The 17,932-nt window shown below is 45.4% G+C and overlaps 1 protein-coding gene across 5 annotated transcripts in view; it reads left to right on the top strand.

Moving 5' to 3' along the window:
* Positions 1-4,353: 4,353 nt before the first annotated feature.
* Palm2akap2 (PALM2 and AKAP2 fusion) overlaps positions 4,354-17,932 on the top strand; it is a 460,662-nt gene continuing 447,083 nt past the window's right edge. The window contains exon 1 of one of the 5 annotated variants that reach the window (XM_085839263.1): positions 4,354-4,670. In XM_085839263.1, coding sequence (XP_085695389.1) covers positions 4,666-4,670 — 5 coding nt within the window. In that variant the 5' untranslated portion in view covers positions 4,354-4,665. The remainder of the gene's footprint in view (positions 4,671-17,932) is intronic. The other 4 variants (XM_085839265.1, XM_029475715.2, XM_085839266.1 and 1 more) reach the window with 4 other exon arrangements.

Genomic DNA, 17,932 nt, shown 5'->3' with positions numbered 1-17,932 from the left:
CTCCAGCCCCTTCTAATTACATGCTTCTATTCCTGGAAACCTGGAAAACACGAACCAAGCAAGCCCGAGGCTATTGCTAGTCACGTGTCCCATTTGTTCACTTTGAATCAGGGACCACTAAAACCCTTTTCGAAGCAATGGACCTTACCCTTTATCTTCCTCATCCTCCTACACCATCATGCTACCCAGAATGCCAGGGAGCTCCCAGAATCCCACATGGTTCTCAATGTTAGTATTCTTACTCAAAAGCATATGCAATACAATTTTAGAAAACTACCACTATGTTACCTCCCTCAGATGGCTCCTTTTATTCTAGGCCACCAGGTTAAAGACGTTAGGTCTGGTGATAATTTTTATGCTTGCTAACACCAGACAGGGCCAGGCATTTAATACTCCAAACTACTGTCTCTTCACCTACAGAAGGCAATAAGAATAAAACAATACAAAGGTAAGCAGCCCTCGCCCCCCTCAGGTGCAAGAGTCTAGGGTCCACAGTTAGTAGGCAGCCCTCAGGAGTCAGCAAATTGCTGATATAAGCAACCTGATCCCCAAAAGGAATTACAGTTCTCATGAATTACTTAAGAACCTTGTACCCCAGTGGATGGTTCCATATCCATGAGTACAATGGCGGCACAGCCGGCAAGCTTTTGTTTTTGTTTTTTTTTTTTTAAAGAAAGACATGCAGTTGTGCTTGGGTGGGGAGGTGGAGGGATCTGTATACTCACTCCAAGGACAACTTTATTATCTGTAAGTTACACTCCGTAAAACTGACTTCAAGAAACAAGAGGAGGAAGAAAGGGGAAAGAATCGAGTGACCAAACCATCAAGCACTCCTTAGAACCCACACTAGAAGACTGAGATGTTTCCACTGACTATGCCATGGGGGACTGTCTTAGGGTTTTACTGCTCTGAACAGGCACCATGATGAAGGCAACTCTTATAAGAACAGCATTTAATTGGGGCTGGCTTACAGGTTCAGAGGTTCAGTCCATTATCATCAAGGTGGGAGCATGGCAGCATCCAGGCAGGCATGGTGCTGGAGGAGCTGAGAATTCTACATCTTCATCTGAAGGCTGCTAGAAGACTGGCTTCTAGGCAGCTAGGGCAAGGGTCTTAAGCCCACACCCACAGTAACACACCTACTTCAACAAGGCCACAACTACTCCAACAGGGCCACACCTAGTCCAACAGGGCCACACTTTCTAAAATCACCACTCCCTGGGCCGAACATATACAAATCATCGCATGGACCTTATGATGAACCGTGGCCATGGGCCTGGGGACCCAGAAGACTGAATGCTAAAGCTTGCTTCATGGCATGGGCCAAGCTATGATCCATGGCTGCCTTTCAGTATTCATTTTTCTCTGTTCGTGGGAGTACATGCACCTAACTTGGGCTGTATTCTTGGCTGTGCTGAGTGATGTCTGCTTTGTCCAGTCTCTCTGGAAACTTACTTGGGACACCATATGACTACACTGTGGACAAAGACTTGAGTAGAGGAGCTTGAGAACCTTCCTGAGAGCTGACTGGCACCACAGGTCCTTGGCTTTTCTTTGCTCCTTCTCCCTACGTGGGGGCTGAAGCATAGACACGAAGACTGGAGCTGGTAAGGCCGAAAAGAAATGATTTCAGTAAGGAAGCCCCTTGGAACAAAATTTTGAAGAATCCAGGGTCTTCTAGCTTTTTGAAGACACTTGGTAAGTTAGCCCAGGACTGAGGATCTCTGAGTTTTTAAGCGTAGGTCAGGGCCAGAAAAGATGTCTCAGTTGGTAAAGTATGTGTGGTGTAAGTGTGTTCTCCAGTATCCATGTAAAGAAAGCTGACCAAGTAGCAATGACTTCTTTTCTTTCCTTCTTTTTTCATTCATTCTTTCTTTTAAAAATCTATCTATCTATCTATCTATCTATCTATCTATCTATCTATCTATCTATCTATCTATCTATCTATCTATCTATCTATCCATCCATCCATCCATCCATCCATCCATCCATCCATCCATCCATCCATCCATCCATCTATCTATCTATCTATCTATCTATCTATCTATCTATCTATCTAATCTATTTATCTATTTTACATTCCAACCACAGTTTCACCTTCCTCCTCTCCTGGTAGTCCCTCCCTGCCCTCCTCTCTTCTGCCCTCTCCCCTTTTGTCCTCCCCCTCATCTCCCCTCCCCCATCCACTCCTCCTCTTCTTCTCCTTAGACACGGGCAAGCCTCCCATGAGTGTCCATCAGCCGTGGCATGTCAAGTTGCAATAAGACTAGGCACCTCCTCTCCTATTAAGGCTGGATGGGGCAACTCAACAGGGGAAAAGAGTCCTCAAAGCAGGGAACAGAGTCAGAGACAGCCCCTTCCTCCCACGGTTAGGAGTCCCACAAGAAGACCAAGCTACACAACTGTACCATGGCGGCACTGACTTGTAATCCCAGTGCTGGGAAAGAAGAGACAGGCAGATTTTTACTGATCTCTGGCCAACCAGTCACACCAATCTGTGAGCTTCTGGTCCAGAGGAAGAGAGAAGTGGTTGGGGTTCAGCTGGTGAGTATGAAAACCTCGACAGGGAAGGATCCAGGGAGGATGGCAGCGGGAGAGGCATGAGTGCTAAAGGCTTTGATGATTTCCTACCTGTCTCCCTAGCTCTGAGGAGACAGGAGCATATGTGGGCAGACAGCTCCAGGAACACCCACTGGTCCTGACTTCCCAGCTCACTCCCTAGAGAGGGACGGCAGGGGTCTCTATTGCAATTACTCTGTTTTCTTTGTCTTGATAATGGGTGGGGCCCTTTGCAGCCTGAAGTCCTCACCGGATGCTGGCTCCTGCTGAGTGCCCGTCTGTATCCACTTTCCTTTCCAGTAGGGTAGAAAATCCTTTCTTCAGCCTCTGCTGAAAAAAACTTTGCTTGATTGTTTATTTTTGAGAAAGTCTTAACTTTACTTTGTACATTGAAAATGTGTTCTTCCTCCTCTGCCTACCCAGTCAGCGTTGGGATTACAGGGGGTGCATATCACTAAAAGATGTAAGTAAATTACCAAGAAAATCACTCAAAAAATCAGTGAATTTTGGGTTATTCATAGAGTTCTGCAAATATCACAAGTTAATTTAAGATCACTAGACACTCCATATTCTGATAAAGAATTATTATCGGACAAGTCGTGCATGGGTGGTGGCTTTAGTTAAAGGCACATCTTTAATCCCAGCGCTGGGGATCCTGGCACAGGCAGGTAGATCTCTGTGAGTTCAAGGCCAGCCTGGTCTACAAAGTGAGTTGCCAGACAACCAGGGCTGTTACACAGAGAAACCCTGTCTCGAGAAACAAGCAAAGAAACAAACATTAGTGTGTGTGTGTGCATGTGTGTGTGTGTGCATGTGTGTGTGTGCATGTTTTGAGTATGTATTTGTGGGTGGATGGGTGCGACAGGACATGTGGAAGTCAGAGGACAATTTTATGGAATTACTTCTTTCCCTTCCACCTTGATAGAACTCAGGTCTCCAGGCTTACATACATGGCAAGCACCTTTACCAACTGAGCCATTTCTCTGACCTTATTTATATATTTATTTATTTATATATTTATTTATTATTAATAACATTTTCAGCCATGCGGCAGGGGGTCTCCCCTCCTCCATGCATTGTCTTTCTCTTTTAACCTGGAGCTCAGCTACTGCAGGGATTGATGGCTTTGCCTAGATTGCACCCAACAGTCCTCCTAGTAGACGGACCAGACACTGAAGCTTGCTCCACTCACTGATCATTGCAGTGGGTGAGGGACCTGTTAGTAGAGACCTTTTCGAGTGGTCGTGGGCAGAGAATCATGCCTGGGAGTGACAAGGGTGTGAGGCTTATTACCACAGGGTGGGGCTGAGGTAACTTGGAAAATCATATCCAATCTAACAGTCGTTCAAGAAAATAGACCAGGGAGGGGCATCTGAAGAATTATCTTCCTGGCAGTCAGGAGATTGGAGAATATGGAGTGTCACTGAGAAGGGCGTGGGGTCGCCCGAGTGGAAACACCGCATGAACTTGCCGCAGCGCCGCTGGAGTTTCTCTGGTACCTCCCGCAGATGCCAGCTGCGCTGGCACAATGGCGTTTCGCAGTCTCAGACAAGCCCCACTGGTGGCAAGGCTTGCTATTTCGCAGAGGCCAGAAGCCTCCTGCAACTTCTAGGTGGCGACAGCTGCCACCTTGCCGAAGAAGACTCCATCGTTTCCCAACGGACCTTAGACTGTGCCACCCGTCGCCACCGCCCCTCACCCCCTCCCACGCTTCTCCCGGAGCTCCGCCCGGCGCTGCCGTGGGTCCCAGGGGAGTCGCGGGCGCACCTGGAGCCTCAGGCGCCCGGGGGACTAGGGTGCGAGGTGGCCGCCTCGCCGGTCGCACAGCTGGTGGCGCGCTCCCTTTAGGATCCCCTTAAGTAAAGAGGCTCGGTCTAGCACCCAGCGAATAACGTTATCCAATTGCTTCCCGTTTTATTCGCAGGCTGGGAGCTGCGAGAGCCTGAGCGTTTTCTTGCCAGTGCTCCAGGGGAGGAGGGAAGCGGGCGGAGACGGGGGACGGCTTGGCTGCTCCACCTAGCGCGCGGCCAGAGCGCCCCGGCCCTGGCAGAGGCCAGCAGCGCCCGGAGCCCCGCAGCAGCGCGCAGGGCTGCCCGGAGCCCCGCGATGGAGTGAGTATCCCCGCGCCGTGCGTCGCTCGCTGCTTCTCTGGGCATGTTGCCATGGTGACCGATCCCCGCTCATCTCGGTCCAGCCTGGGTGTTTAATTTCAGTCCAGTGTGTTCGTCTCGATGTTTCTATAGCAGCCGCTGCGAAGCGGGTATCGGGCAGTCCTGAGCCGCGGGGATTTGTGCCACTGCCTTGGGGTACATGGTGGGTCAGGTTGCTAAGGAGCCAGGTCTGTTCTGAGCTTCTCTGGGTTTTTGCCCCGACCTTGCCTTTCTTGGGGGAGTTGGCCTCAATAGCCATTACTTCCGATTCTGACCATGTCAGCATTATTGGACTGCAGTTAAGAGGTGTGTGTATGTGTAGGGGTGTCACTGCGGATTCGAAGCAGATGTGGTTCGATCCGAATGGTGTGAGCAAGGATGATGAGTTGTGGGAGATATGAGCCAGAACTGGCTACTAGAAGCCACCAGCGGACCCACAATAATTGATTTGCTCTTGGGGCAATCAGAGAAATGAGACAGAAATGTCCTAGCGGCAGTCTGAGGTTCAATGACAACGTTGGGCATCGCCCGCATTGCATGAGAGGGTGGGGAAAAGATGGCATGGAGACAAGAGAGGCGGTAACCAGAAAGACACAATGAGGGCTCCCGGTGTGGACCCCGACTTAGGGTGCTCGGTTCTCTGTCTTTGCATCTCCCCGTTCCTGGTCACGCTCCTAAGCTGATACTGCAGCAAGGTTCTTGTGACAGGCATCAGCCTGCTGCTCCAGGAAAGCCAGCAATTACATCTTTGCTCACTTGGTCAGTTACTCCCTCTCTTCCCACGGATACTCACTGACTCCGAGGCCATATGAAATAATATTTCAGGTTGGAAATAATGTCATGTTTTAAGAGACTAGGGTCTCCATGCCAAACCCCCAAACTCGAGATTCAGCTTTTATTTTCTGCATAGCCAATTGTATGTATAGATGTAATCTAATCCTCAGCCTGCAGGAAGGAGGAATGAGAGGTGGTGTGGGAAGTTAGGAGTGAGCTGGGCTTGTAGAAAACAGTGCTTGGCTGGCAACAGCATTTGTTGATTTCCAATGGCCATGAGCCTCAGTTTCCCCAACTGCACAACAGGAAAGATATTCCTTATTAGTTAGTGTTACTGAGGGGATTGGATACCGTTTGCTTCTCCTTTGAAGGGCTTTGTAAATCATGAGGACAAATAGAGGAGTTAGAGGTTAAGAGCAGGCCTCCAGAGTCGGGTTGTCTGGGACTGAGTCCTTTGACACATTGCTGAATAATGGCAGTTTCTCAGGTTTCACTTTCCCACCTGGAAAATGAAATAATACAAGCAGCTGTTGTGTGCAGGGTTTTTTTTTTTTAGTAAAAATTAATCAATTTTTATACATATACATATATGCACACATGTGCTAATACATATATACACATCTTAGAACAGATCCAGGACAAAGCATGCTTAATAAGTCTCACTTAGTGTCTGTAAGTAGTATCTGTTGTTTATTATTATTATTGCTGTAGTCTCCAGATTTCTCTGTTGGCAGTTTTCAGGGTCTCAGGTTGGCAGAAAGCCAGTTTTTAAACAATTTCCATAATTTAAAATATTTTTTAAAATAAAACATTATTTATTTATTTATTTATTTATTTATTTATTTATTTATTGTGTGTGTTTGTGTGTTGTGTGTTCCATAACACATAGGCATGGAGGTCAGAGGGCAGCCTGTGAGAGTTGGTTCTCTCCCTCCGCTGTGTGGATCCTGGGTCATTAGGCTCCGCAGCACATGCCTTTACCTGCTATGTTAGCTCTGCAGACCACAGATAGTTTATAGAGAAACACAATGTCCTAAGGGCAGCTGCCTACTGCAGTTCCCATGACGACATTGTAGAAGTGAGTACTGGGGCAAGCTCCTGCTATTCAGTACAGAAACTGGGCAGCTTGGCCTCTGGAATGCTTCTTCCCCATTGGTCACATTCTTCACTATGGATACGGCTCTTTACCAGGGATTGAATGCTGGCCCAGTTGTCTCATAGTGTTGGGTCCATGGCAGCCTGTTTTTGTTGTGTGGGTGAGGAACAGTGTCTATGATAATGTGTCTATCCTAGACTAGCATCTGGTCTCTATAACTGTGGCTCAGACTCTGCAGGGCTCCCCACTGTTTTCTCCTGGTCTTAGCTATGGTTGGTACCAGGTGTGCCTACTTCATACCTTCCTCTCCCTATAGACTCTGGTCAGCCTGACCTTGGCTTTTTCACCCCACATGATATTTGGAAGTCCTCCTTACCTTCCCTCAAACCTGCCTAATTTCCAGCTGTCTGTCTACCATACTTTCCTCACTTCTTGAATGTGAGTAGCGTTCCACTCCTTTCTTTCCTTCACGATACTACATTTTTCTGGGTCTAACAAATTTTCTCAAACATCAAGCCTGGCACTTGGGCGGTGCCAGTCTCATCCCTCGGCACATCCCAGGCAGCCAGGCTGCTCTGATATGAGTGAGACAGTCCCAGTCCCCTTCACTTACTGGGACCAGAAAAAACAATGTGAAGAAGGAATGCATCTGGATTAGCTTCTTCATTTCATCAATGGGTATTTGTTGAGATTATCAATGGACGATAAAACAGTCATGGTTCTCATGGCATAAAGTTCAAAGTCATGAAAGGGTGGATGCGAGACCAGTAAGCAGAGGGGCTATATGATACAAGGTTTAACACATGCTGTGAGAAAAAAAAGGATGCAGAGGAACTGACGGGAAGAGCGTGGGGGTTGGATGGGCTAGCCAGGGAAGCTACCAAGCTGCCTTGAGAAATGGATATTTAACTCGAGAGCTAAAGGAGGAGCAGAGTTGGCTGAGTGAGGCATGGAGGGAAGAGAGAACCATGTGCTTAGGGCTTAGCATGTGCTAAGGCCCTGAGGCAGGAGTGATCTGGCTATATTGGAAGAACTGAAGGAAGGGTGGTGTGTCTGGAGTTTTAAAGAATGAGCAGAAGATGGTCCAGGGATAAGGCTGAAGAATGGTGTGAGTGTGTGTTTATGTAAGTGTATGTGAGTGGTGTGAGCACATGTTGACATCCGTGTGTATGAGTGTGTGTGAGTGTGGGTTATGTAAGGGTTTGTATGGTGTATGTGTGCACGCACGCATGCACTCCGTTCATGGTTTCTCTTCTACTGTGATAAAAATATTTTGACAAAAATGACTTAGGTGATAAAGGATGTAGGTTGGGGTATAGTTTCGGCAGTGGATATATTCGATCATGGCAGCGGGGGCAAGAAGGCAACCTGTCACATTGTATCTGCTGCCCAGCAGAGGAAGGAGAATAGCAGGTTGGACCAGGTTGCCCTGCTCAAAGCCTGCCCCACCAAGGCTCCTCCTAAAAGTTCCATAACCTTTCCACACAGCGCCACCACCTGGTCATCAAGTGTCCAAACACATGAGACTGTAAGGGGCATTTCACACTCAAACCCCTTCAGGGAAAAAGTAAGTATTAGATACTTCATGAGATTTCAGATTTCAGCCTCAGTGTTTCCGAGGGTTGCTGAAGACAATGATAAAACGTCAATTCTAGAAACGACATAAAACCCCTAAACATTTTTTCTTCTTAAGGTACTTAAAACAGGTGACTTAGAAACAGTCACAACCAACCTACTACCTGGGAGCTGTAAGTGTCTTCCCCAGGGAAGGGGACAATCAATTTATTTGATAGTCTTCAATAAGCCAAGGTTGTCAACTAAATTAAACTATATGGGAGCAGAAGGACCTACTCATTTATTCATGAGTGTTATTGGTTTTGGTCAAATAATAGCTTCTTAATTTAGATAAGAAAAAGCTCCATAGAACCTAAGCAAAGAGGGCACCCGATCACTGAGTTTAAAATTTTCCTGGCTATAATATTCTTCCCTGGGTGTTTAGATTCCAGAAGCGCCACTACTGTAAGCCAGAGACAGAGATGGCGGGGTCTGTGCAGTGCCAGCACTTGGGTGCAGTGTGTTAGGTATCAGAGGTGGCAGTTCCCTGGTCGTGGTTCTCAGTGGCTTGAGTGTGAGGTGGATGTGGCTGGGAGAGCGCTCTGCAGTATCCATGCTGACTAATTTGATGCTGCTCTTGAAGCTTTGCCTCACACTTCTCTGGAGCAGTCTACAAAACAGCGTGGGATCAGAGAGGCATGAAGAAATACAACGTGGGAATTCTTCAAACTGTTGCCACCCCTGCCAACACCGAGGCTGTGGTGATGCCGATGGCAGCCTCGGGCCCAACTGACGCTCCCCATCCACCCAGGCACAGGCCTGAGAGTCGAGTTTAAAGCACTCCGAGGAGATCATAAATCAACTCTGGAGAGGCATCGTGGAAGGAGAGAATGAGACACTCTTTTGTCTAGGCTGACTGAGAACTCACTGTCCAACATGCCTGGCCTTGAACCCACAATTCTCCTGCTCCCACCCCTTGAGTTCTGTAATCACAAAAGGGCATCCCCACATTTGACTTCAAGTTGGGTTTTGTGAGTGAACAAATCCAGACCCACCAAACTAGGTGTTGGTGACATAGACTCCCAAGTTCAGGGCCGGAGTCCACTCCTCCCTCCGGTCATACATCTACCCATGTATTTCTTGAGTTTTTGCTTAGTGTTGTCTCTGAGTCATTGCAGTGAGAGGTAAACTGGAGTAAATGGTGACAAAGCACCATTGGCCCTGTTTTCAAGGAGCTCATGGGTTAGGCTGCATGTGACGACAGATGCTGTGTAAAGTTAGAAGGTTTGGCTCTCTAATCCTGCCTCCTGTGGAATGTCCTGTGCTCAGTGCATTATGGGTAACAAACAGGTTCCATAACGTGTGGGCTCTCAGTGGCAGTGCTTGTTCTTAGCATGCACAAATCCCCAAGTTTGATCCCCTTCCACCGAAAGATAAGTGTGCAAATATTTTAAAAGTTAATTTATGATTATAAACAATCAGAATGTCACAGAATCTGTGGCACACACATCTCCATTCCATTCTTTGCTTCAAATCTTAGCCTCTGGAAGCTGTTGCCATTAGCAGCTTGGAGATATCCTCCCAGGTAATTTAGATGCCCACAGCAGAGTCAGGAACAGGTGTGTTTGTAGGTTAATACTCCCTTCCATCCAGGACACCCCTATATGTGGCTCTGTAGCTTGCATTTTATCTTCATGTTATTCTGTGCATACTTTGACATAGCAATACATTCACATTCATTTCATTTGCACTTATTAACAAGTTTGTTTACTTCTGGGAGTGTGGTTCGAGACCACCTCTCTTCATTGGAGATTTGTTTTGCTTCTGTTTCTTCCTATTAGATACAATGTTAGAGTGGACATCTCGGATGCTTCAAATGTGAATCTGAATATTGCTTTCTGGAAATGCAGAGTGAGCGAATGAATGTGCATATTATAAATTTTGTCAACTATCCTCAAAGTCTCCAAAAAGGCTGTGCCGACAGTCAATCTCATATCGCCACAGTGACATTAGTGAACATTTTGTATGTTGGCATGGATGGTTTGCATTGGTTTTCAAGCAAGACTCAAAGGCAGTACATTTCTAACCCACTCCTATTCCTTCCACGAATGAGTACACTGAATGTGTATAAAGTCTTAGGATCACAGAGCTATGGATGTAGCTCAGTTGGCAGAGTCCTTGCCTAGCATGCAGGATCTGTGTTAGATCCCCAGTATGGCCTAAACTAGGCATGGTGCTACACATCTGTAACCCTAGCACTTGAGAGGTTGAAGCAAGAAGTTTAAAGCCATCCTTGGCTTCGAAGAGAGTTCAAGGCTAACCTGGGCTTCACAAGACCCCATCTAAAACAATTAGAATCGTATCTTTCTCTCTCATAATTCTATTACATGTTGTTTTGTGGTGTTCTGACATAAATCATTGCTGTGGCAAAGTCTGAGGCTAGCCGGATTACTTCATCCTTGTGGATGGCTTGTCTCCTACCCTCCCATACTCTTATAAGCTTTTTATGCTCGTAAAATTACTTTTAAGCATTGAAAACTTTAAACTTCTTTGTTGTATTTGTCACTTCAGGTTACCATGTAAGGTTTTCCTGGAAAATAGTGACTCCTTTAATCTGAAGATTCACTTTTCCATTTGTATATTTATTTCTGTGTTTTGGTTTTTGGAGACAGAGCCTCACTATGCAACCCAGGGTGGCCTTGTACTCGTGGTTTTGCCCAAACTGGCCCCAAATTCATGATCCTCTCACCTTAGCTCCCTGAGTGTTGGCATTGTATCTGTGTGACATCATTCTTGATGGCTTCCATATATGGAGATAATTTTTATGCCTTCCAACATATAAACATCTGCTTACTCTGTTTTTGTTAAGGACAACTCATTGCTGTAATCGTAAACCTATTGTAATCATAAACCACCATTGTGGCAGTTTGAATAGGAATGGTTCCTCACAGACTCTGCAGAGGAATTTCAATCCAGCAACATTACTATTCTGGCAAGGCATCATATCCAAAGACCTTCTAGGTCGGAATGATCAGGCTGGAATGACATACTTTTAATCCCTCTGGTGAGAATATGACACCCCCTTAGTACAAACTTTTAATCCCAAACAATGAAGGTAAAGTTAGTTTGTAGAAGGAAGCACCCATGTTTGAAAGTGAGGGGCAGACAAAGTGACGAGTCGGAGAAAGATTTGACAAAATGAGTTAAAGGTAGGATATGCCCAACTCTCATGAGAACAGACAGGAAAAAGTTTACGTAAGAGCAGTAGAGAGTGAGTCAGGAGTAGAGAGAGTGGCACAGTGTGTGGAATTCAGAGTCGTTTGTTATCCAAGCAGATCAATTCAATGATCTGAGAAGCTGAGAGAAGCTAGTTAGGATCAGTCAGCTTGGAGAGGAGTTTTGAGCCAGAACAGCTGAGTTGAACCCGCCAGCCAGAGCTCAGAAAGAATTATAAAGGGTAAGTTTATTCATCAGTAAGCCTCTGAGATGGCAATTACATCTGGAGGATAAAAGAGACATTTACAGACTCATGTGTTTGAATGCTTGGTCTGTAAGGAGTGGCAAGGGTATGGCCTTGTTGGAGCAGGTGTGGCTTTGATGGAGGAAGTGTGTCACTATGGGGGCTGGCTTTGTGGGCTCCTATTCTCAAACTCCTCCCAATGTGCCCCACAGTCTCCTGCTGCCTGCAGATACAGATGTAGAACTCTCAGCTCCTTCTCCAGCACCATATCTACCTGCATTCTACCATGTTTCCCACCATGAAAACAATGGACTAAACCTCTGAACTGTAAGCCAGCCCCAGTTAAATGTTTTCCTTTATAAGAGCTATATGATCATGGAGTCTCTTCACAGCAATAAAACCCAAACTTAGCCTTCCGTAAATAGTTCTTTGCTTGATTTACCCCTAAGCCTTTTATAACACTGAAAAGTCTATGGGTACCAGACACTTTCTCTTTGTAAGCCAGCACTTGTTTACTGTTATCCGAATGCTGTTTTCGTATTCGTAGTGGTTTTTATTGTTACTTTCAGTTCTTTCTTAACTCTGCTAGCTCACTTGGCACTTCTTTTTACTCTTATTTTGAGATTTATTTATTTATTGTGCCTTTATTTGTGTGTGTGTGTATGCACATGTGATGTGTGATCGCACTCTTGAGTGTGCGTGTAGAAACCTAAAGAGAGCATCGTGTCCGTGTCCTCTGCCATGCTCTCTGTGTATTCCCTTGAGGCAGCATTTCTCCCTATACCTGGCCTTGCATTTTCTAAGCTAGATCAAAGGCCAGCAAGCTCCCTTAATCCACCCATTTCTGTCCTTCTCAGAGTTGGCGTAAAAGGCATTTGCTACATGTAACCTAGCTTGTTACATGAGTGCTAGGGTCCCGGTTTCCATGGTTTGTGGAGTAAAAGCTGTTAACCACGGAAAGGTCTCTCTAGCCCTTAAACTTGTTTGTCTACAAGGCTCATGATTTTACAAACTTTCTTGTATTCTCAAAGAATGGTTTATTTGGTTCATGTATTTCTTATGATGTGTTCTAAAATCCCCTCGGCTGCTCCTTGCTTGCAAAGTCTTTCCTTTAAAAATGAATGCGTGCACAGAACACTTAAGCATACTGATCACTCTGCTCTTATAACTCACAAATGGAGCAGTTTTCTCAGTAAGCGAGAAATGGAGGCAGCCGTTTTGGGAGCATAGGAATAGATTAGATATTTTTGTCTCATGAATATTTCTTGTAATTCTATCATGTCTTTTTTTTTGTTAAAAAACAAAACAAAACAAAGCAAAGCCAAACCTCATACCGCGTGAGCAGACAATTCGGATCACGTATTCTGGCTGGCTCCGTGGACATGTTTGTGTGCAGAAAAGGTGTTTGGTTCTCATTTAGTACCTCTCAGTTGCTTTCCGTCAGCTCCTGTAATGCTTGTTTTTCTCTCTGCTGTGATAAAATGCCTGATAGAGGCAGCTTGAGGACAGAGGACAGTGGAGACTATTTGGGCTCGTAGCTTGAAGGTGCTCACTGCTGTGGCAGGAGTGGCCCAGCCCGGGGGCTGAGGTGGCTGGTTAGGTTTCATTCACCACTAGGAAGCAGAGAGCGGTGAATGCTGGTGGTCAGCTTGCTCTTTCCTTTTCATTCAGTTTGGGACCTGTCTTAGTTAGGGTCTTATTGTTGTAAAGAGGCACTATGACTGTAGCAACTCTCATAAAGGAAAGGATAACATTTAATTGGGCCAGCTTCTAGTTTTAGAGGTTTAGTCCATTACCATCACGGCAGGAATCATGGCAGCGTGCAGGTAGACACAGCACTGGAGAGGTAGTTGAGAGTTCTACACCTTGGATCAGCAGGCAGCAGGGAGAGAGAGTGAGACACAAGGTCTGGCTTGAGCATCTGAAACCTCAGAGCCCACCCCCCGGTGATGTACTTCCTCCAACAAGGCCACACCTCCAATAATGCTGCTCTCTTTGAGTCTATGGGGGCCAATTTCATTCAAACCATCACAGGATCCCAGCCCAGGAGATGGTGTCCCCCACATTCAATGTAGCTCTTCCATCCTCACTTAAACCTTTCTGGACATGCCCTCATAGATGTACACAGAGGGGTTTTTCTGCAGCAATTCTAAGTCTTATTAAGTTGGCAATGGAGCGTGTTCATCACAGCATCTATTAGGTGAGGTGGGGAACATCATCAGTCAGGACCATTGTGATTCCTTTGTTGTCTGCAACCCTGCCTCTAGAGGTTTCATCTGTGTTAAGCATTAAAGTTTTCAGTTCCATTCATGCAAAGAGGGGAAGCTCACGCCGTCCTTCTGGCAGCCATTCTCATTCCTCTGTCGTGAAACCAGCCACCCCACACAGATTACTCCACACTTCACCATGTCCTCCTCACCATTCCAACCACATGCTTCCCCCAACTCTCTCCTTACCAGGAGGAAAGTTTGCAAACCCTTGGGAGAATCTTTAGAAAAACATAGTATCCTTTAGATTTGTCCATTGGACAAGCAGATGTTTTATTCTCTCGGAAGATAATTTCATAGTCTGTAGTTTCAGAATCAACTCCACTCATCTTGTGAGAGATGCAACTTTTTAATTTCCCACTCTTTAGTTTATTTCTGCAAGTTCCAGGGAGATACAGAGAAAAATTGCTCTTGCGATATTTTCAAGGGGCTGTGTTATGAATCTTGCATTCCTATGAAATAATATTTGAGGCTATCAAATACTGTGTTTACTGGCAAGTTCAGTGATTGTGTATTTTTAGGTATCTGTATGACAAAATAGTTCATAAGTTAAATGTCAAATTCTTTGCAATAGAAGAATCTGGAAAGAGTATGCATGCTAGGTATTCTCCATCTGACATTTCAAGTCCATCCCTGCCCCTAACATGGCACCCTAAGTCTTTGACATAGGCCATCTGTACATTCAGCCATCTTGCCCTTGGGTCTATTAGCAAAAGTTCCTAGCAGGGGAGTCACATTATAAGAAGAGTGAAGTGGGAATCCTTATCGAAGACCCACCCTTCCTGCAAGGTGATGGTCAGGCCCATAATATTTTCCTGCCTCCAGTCTCTCCAAAAGCTCCTGCTGAACACCTTCCTGTTCTCCCCTGGGGCTAGGCGAAGCCATGGCTACCTTATCACTTGGCTATTTCCTGGCCGTTTCCCTGTCCCTGTGTATTTCTCTGCCCTTGCCCTTGTAAACAGGCTCTTCCTGAAGCTTGCTTGCTTCAACCTCCCAGTGTGAGGATGTCATCTCGTTCTAGTTGGGATCCCCAACCAGTGTGTGTGAGACAGCGATGCTTTCATGCCTTCCCGAAATGCAGTTCACAATCCGGCCTGGAACTTGGCCAAGGCTGTTTGCACATGCATTCTGATGGCCGGATCTCCAGGCTACAAAACAGGACTGGAATCTTGAGCACTATTCTGAGCAAACTCAGTCACGAAGAAGATTCCAACATACTCTTTCGCTTCCTGTTGAAATGAGCATTTTTCTTATGAACTATGATAAAAGTTTACCCAGTTTGATTCCTTCAGTATGAGCAGGCTTAGAGTCTTATTTTATTTGAAGAGAGACTTCATTTCTTTAGAGGAAGGAAACTTCCTAGTTAATAGTCTGTTTGCACAAGTGCACCTTCATGGTGTTTGACCTACTGTTTAAACATAAATATAAATTACCCAAGCATGGTATATAAATGAATGTTCTCTAATTTGGTGTCAAGTCACTTATTTTCTTTCTAAATTTATTATTATTATTGACATAAGCTTTTTCTTTATAGCCCAGGTTAGCCTTAATAATTCCCTCCCCCTGTCTCCTGAGTGATAAAGTTGTAAAAGGGTCACTATGTCTAGATTTATCTCGTTTAATCTTCGTTTTCAAAGAGAGTCCTAAAACATAAAATGTTGTCTATTGTATAGAGGTATTGTCACAAGTTCGGAATAAAGGGGCTATAAATTAAGGGTGTTATTTTTCCATCTATTTTAATATAGCATTTTCTACTTGGAAAGTACGTTGTTCAAACTGCCTCTTCCACCTTCAGAACTTCCCCCGTTCTGAGAACAGCATCCCTTCCATGAGTACTGTGCTTGTACCCATGACACAAACATAAAGAAGATACCATCCCTGCCTCCACATTCCAAGGTGGAACAAGCATGAACAGTGAAATGATGACACTAAGCTATGTAACATGTCCTGCAGCCAGCGGAAACATGATGGGATGCTGTCTGAGGCTTACAAGGCACAGGAGCCAAAATGGGTTGGGAGTGACCAGGGATGCTGAGAAACTGAGAAGTTTAAAGCCAAACTCTTGCTTAGTGCCCCCAGATTGTCCTACAACGGCCTAATCCTTGTTTATAAACAAGTATTTCAGACAGCATTAAACAGAATTTGAAAAATGAACTTAACCTTCAACTGTTATTTTTGCTTAGACAGAGTCTTCCTGCATAATCCCTCTTCCTGTGGAAAGTGGAGAATGACTGTCCCCTTGAGGAGCCAGAAACTCAGTTCTTCAGATGACAGTACAAACTGGAGTCATTAAAAACAAAGGGTGGGGTGGGGGTGGGGAAGGCAAATAAAACAACATAAAGCAGAGAAATAGAGGCAGGGATTTTCTGGTCACCACAAGATGCTTGATGGGGATGTAATTTGTTTTTTGGATCACATCAAAAGCCTTTGTTTTTTTTTTTTCTGTGTGTGTGTGAGATGCACACATGTGTGGGTGTTTTTGCACACACATGGACACATATGGAGGTCAGTGCACAGTCTCGTGTCATCTTTGGAAGACTGCCCATTTCCTGTGATACAGGGTCTCTCATTGGCCTAGAGCAAGCCAACTAGACTAGACTGGCCAGCAAGCCCCGAGTATCCTTCTGTCTGCTCCCCAATATTAACACAAGTACAGGTTGTTGTCACACTGGGCATCTTTTACATGGACTCTGGGGGTCAAACTGAGGTCTTTGTCTTTGTAACACAAGGACTTAATTGCCTGAGTCACCCCACCTGGCCCTAAAACCTCTACATTTTTGAAAGACATCAAAACTGCCAGACTGCCACCATGATCCCTTCGGAGCAGCCACTATGAGCTTGGTCTGGGAACAATTTTAAGATCTCCGTACTCTACTACAGATCTTCCTTCTTCTCTTCTGGAAGGAGGCGCAGAGCATTTAAAATTAATGGTCTCAGCAGTCCCTGCGGGCTCCTGTGGGGGATCTGTCTGCATCTTGACTCGGAAAGGCCTAAATTTTCCTTTTTCTTTCATTTATCTTTCTTTTCAGATGCTGGCCAGAGCCCAGGGATTATTTCTAGGGTACGCTGAGCTCATTCACTTTTTTCCTGAGCTTCTCCTGACACAGGTCTGACCTCCATGCCTAACTCAAATGGCATGGCTTTCCCGCCCCAAGCTCCCAGCTATGCATTTGTAATGATTTTTCTCTCTGAAACAAACAAACAAAACTCAATGACTATAAAGAAAAGGGGGGCAGGGCTGGAGAGATGACTCAATGGTTAAGAGCACTGACTGCTCTTCCAGAGGTCCTGAGTTCAATTCCTGACAACCACATGGTGGCTCACAACCATCTGTAATGGGATCTGATGCCCTCTTGTGGTGTGCCTGAGGGCAGCTACAGTGTACTCATATATACAAAATAAATAAGTAAATCTAAAAAAAAAAAAAATCAATGGCAAGGAGAATAGGAGCTCTGTCTGTAAGACAGCACCCTTATCAGTAAGGTGTGCACACAGCACCAGCCCCACCCTGGTACTGAGTATTCAACCCTGAGTTTCATGCATGTTAGCGAAGCATGCTACCTCTGAGCCACAGACCCAGTGCAGGGCTGTTAAAAACGCAGGAAGCAGAGGGTCTCTTCATCCCTTTATTCTCCCTCAATCAGCTTCCAGGTAAGGGCTTTCACTAATGAACTGAAGTCCAGTGACTTGCATATGGAACAAACAAACAGACAAAGCAAACCCTGGCTCTTCCTTTGTTTGCTGGAACTGAGCAGTTCCACACGAGTGGGCCAAATAAACAGATATTTGTTTAGAATGTCAGAGCAGTACATGGTGTGTGTTTGAACTGTTTCGAAGGTAGGTGGATTTTACCTTTTAAATTTGAATATGAAAAGTTTTGTGGTCACGACTTTAAAGAAAAGCCTAGAACTTTATTTTCCTTGATCTGTTCTTTGATATTTTAAAAACAAAATGGGTGAATCTAATCAACTATGATCTCCTGTCTCTACAGGCCAGTAGTGTCCTGGTGTAGAGGTCAAGATATGGTCATATGAACATGCTGCTAGGTTGTGATAGGAAGAGGAGGTCCTGA

Source organism: Mus caroli, unplaced genomic scaffold, assembly GCF_978045245.1.
Source record: "Mus caroli unplaced genomic scaffold, Mus_caroli_1 scaffold_6, whole genome shotgun sequence".
Classification (NCBI taxonomy): domain Eukaryota; kingdom Metazoa; phylum Chordata; class Mammalia; order Rodentia; family Muridae; genus Mus; species Mus caroli.
This window is presented reverse-complemented; position numbering and strand designations above follow the sequence as displayed.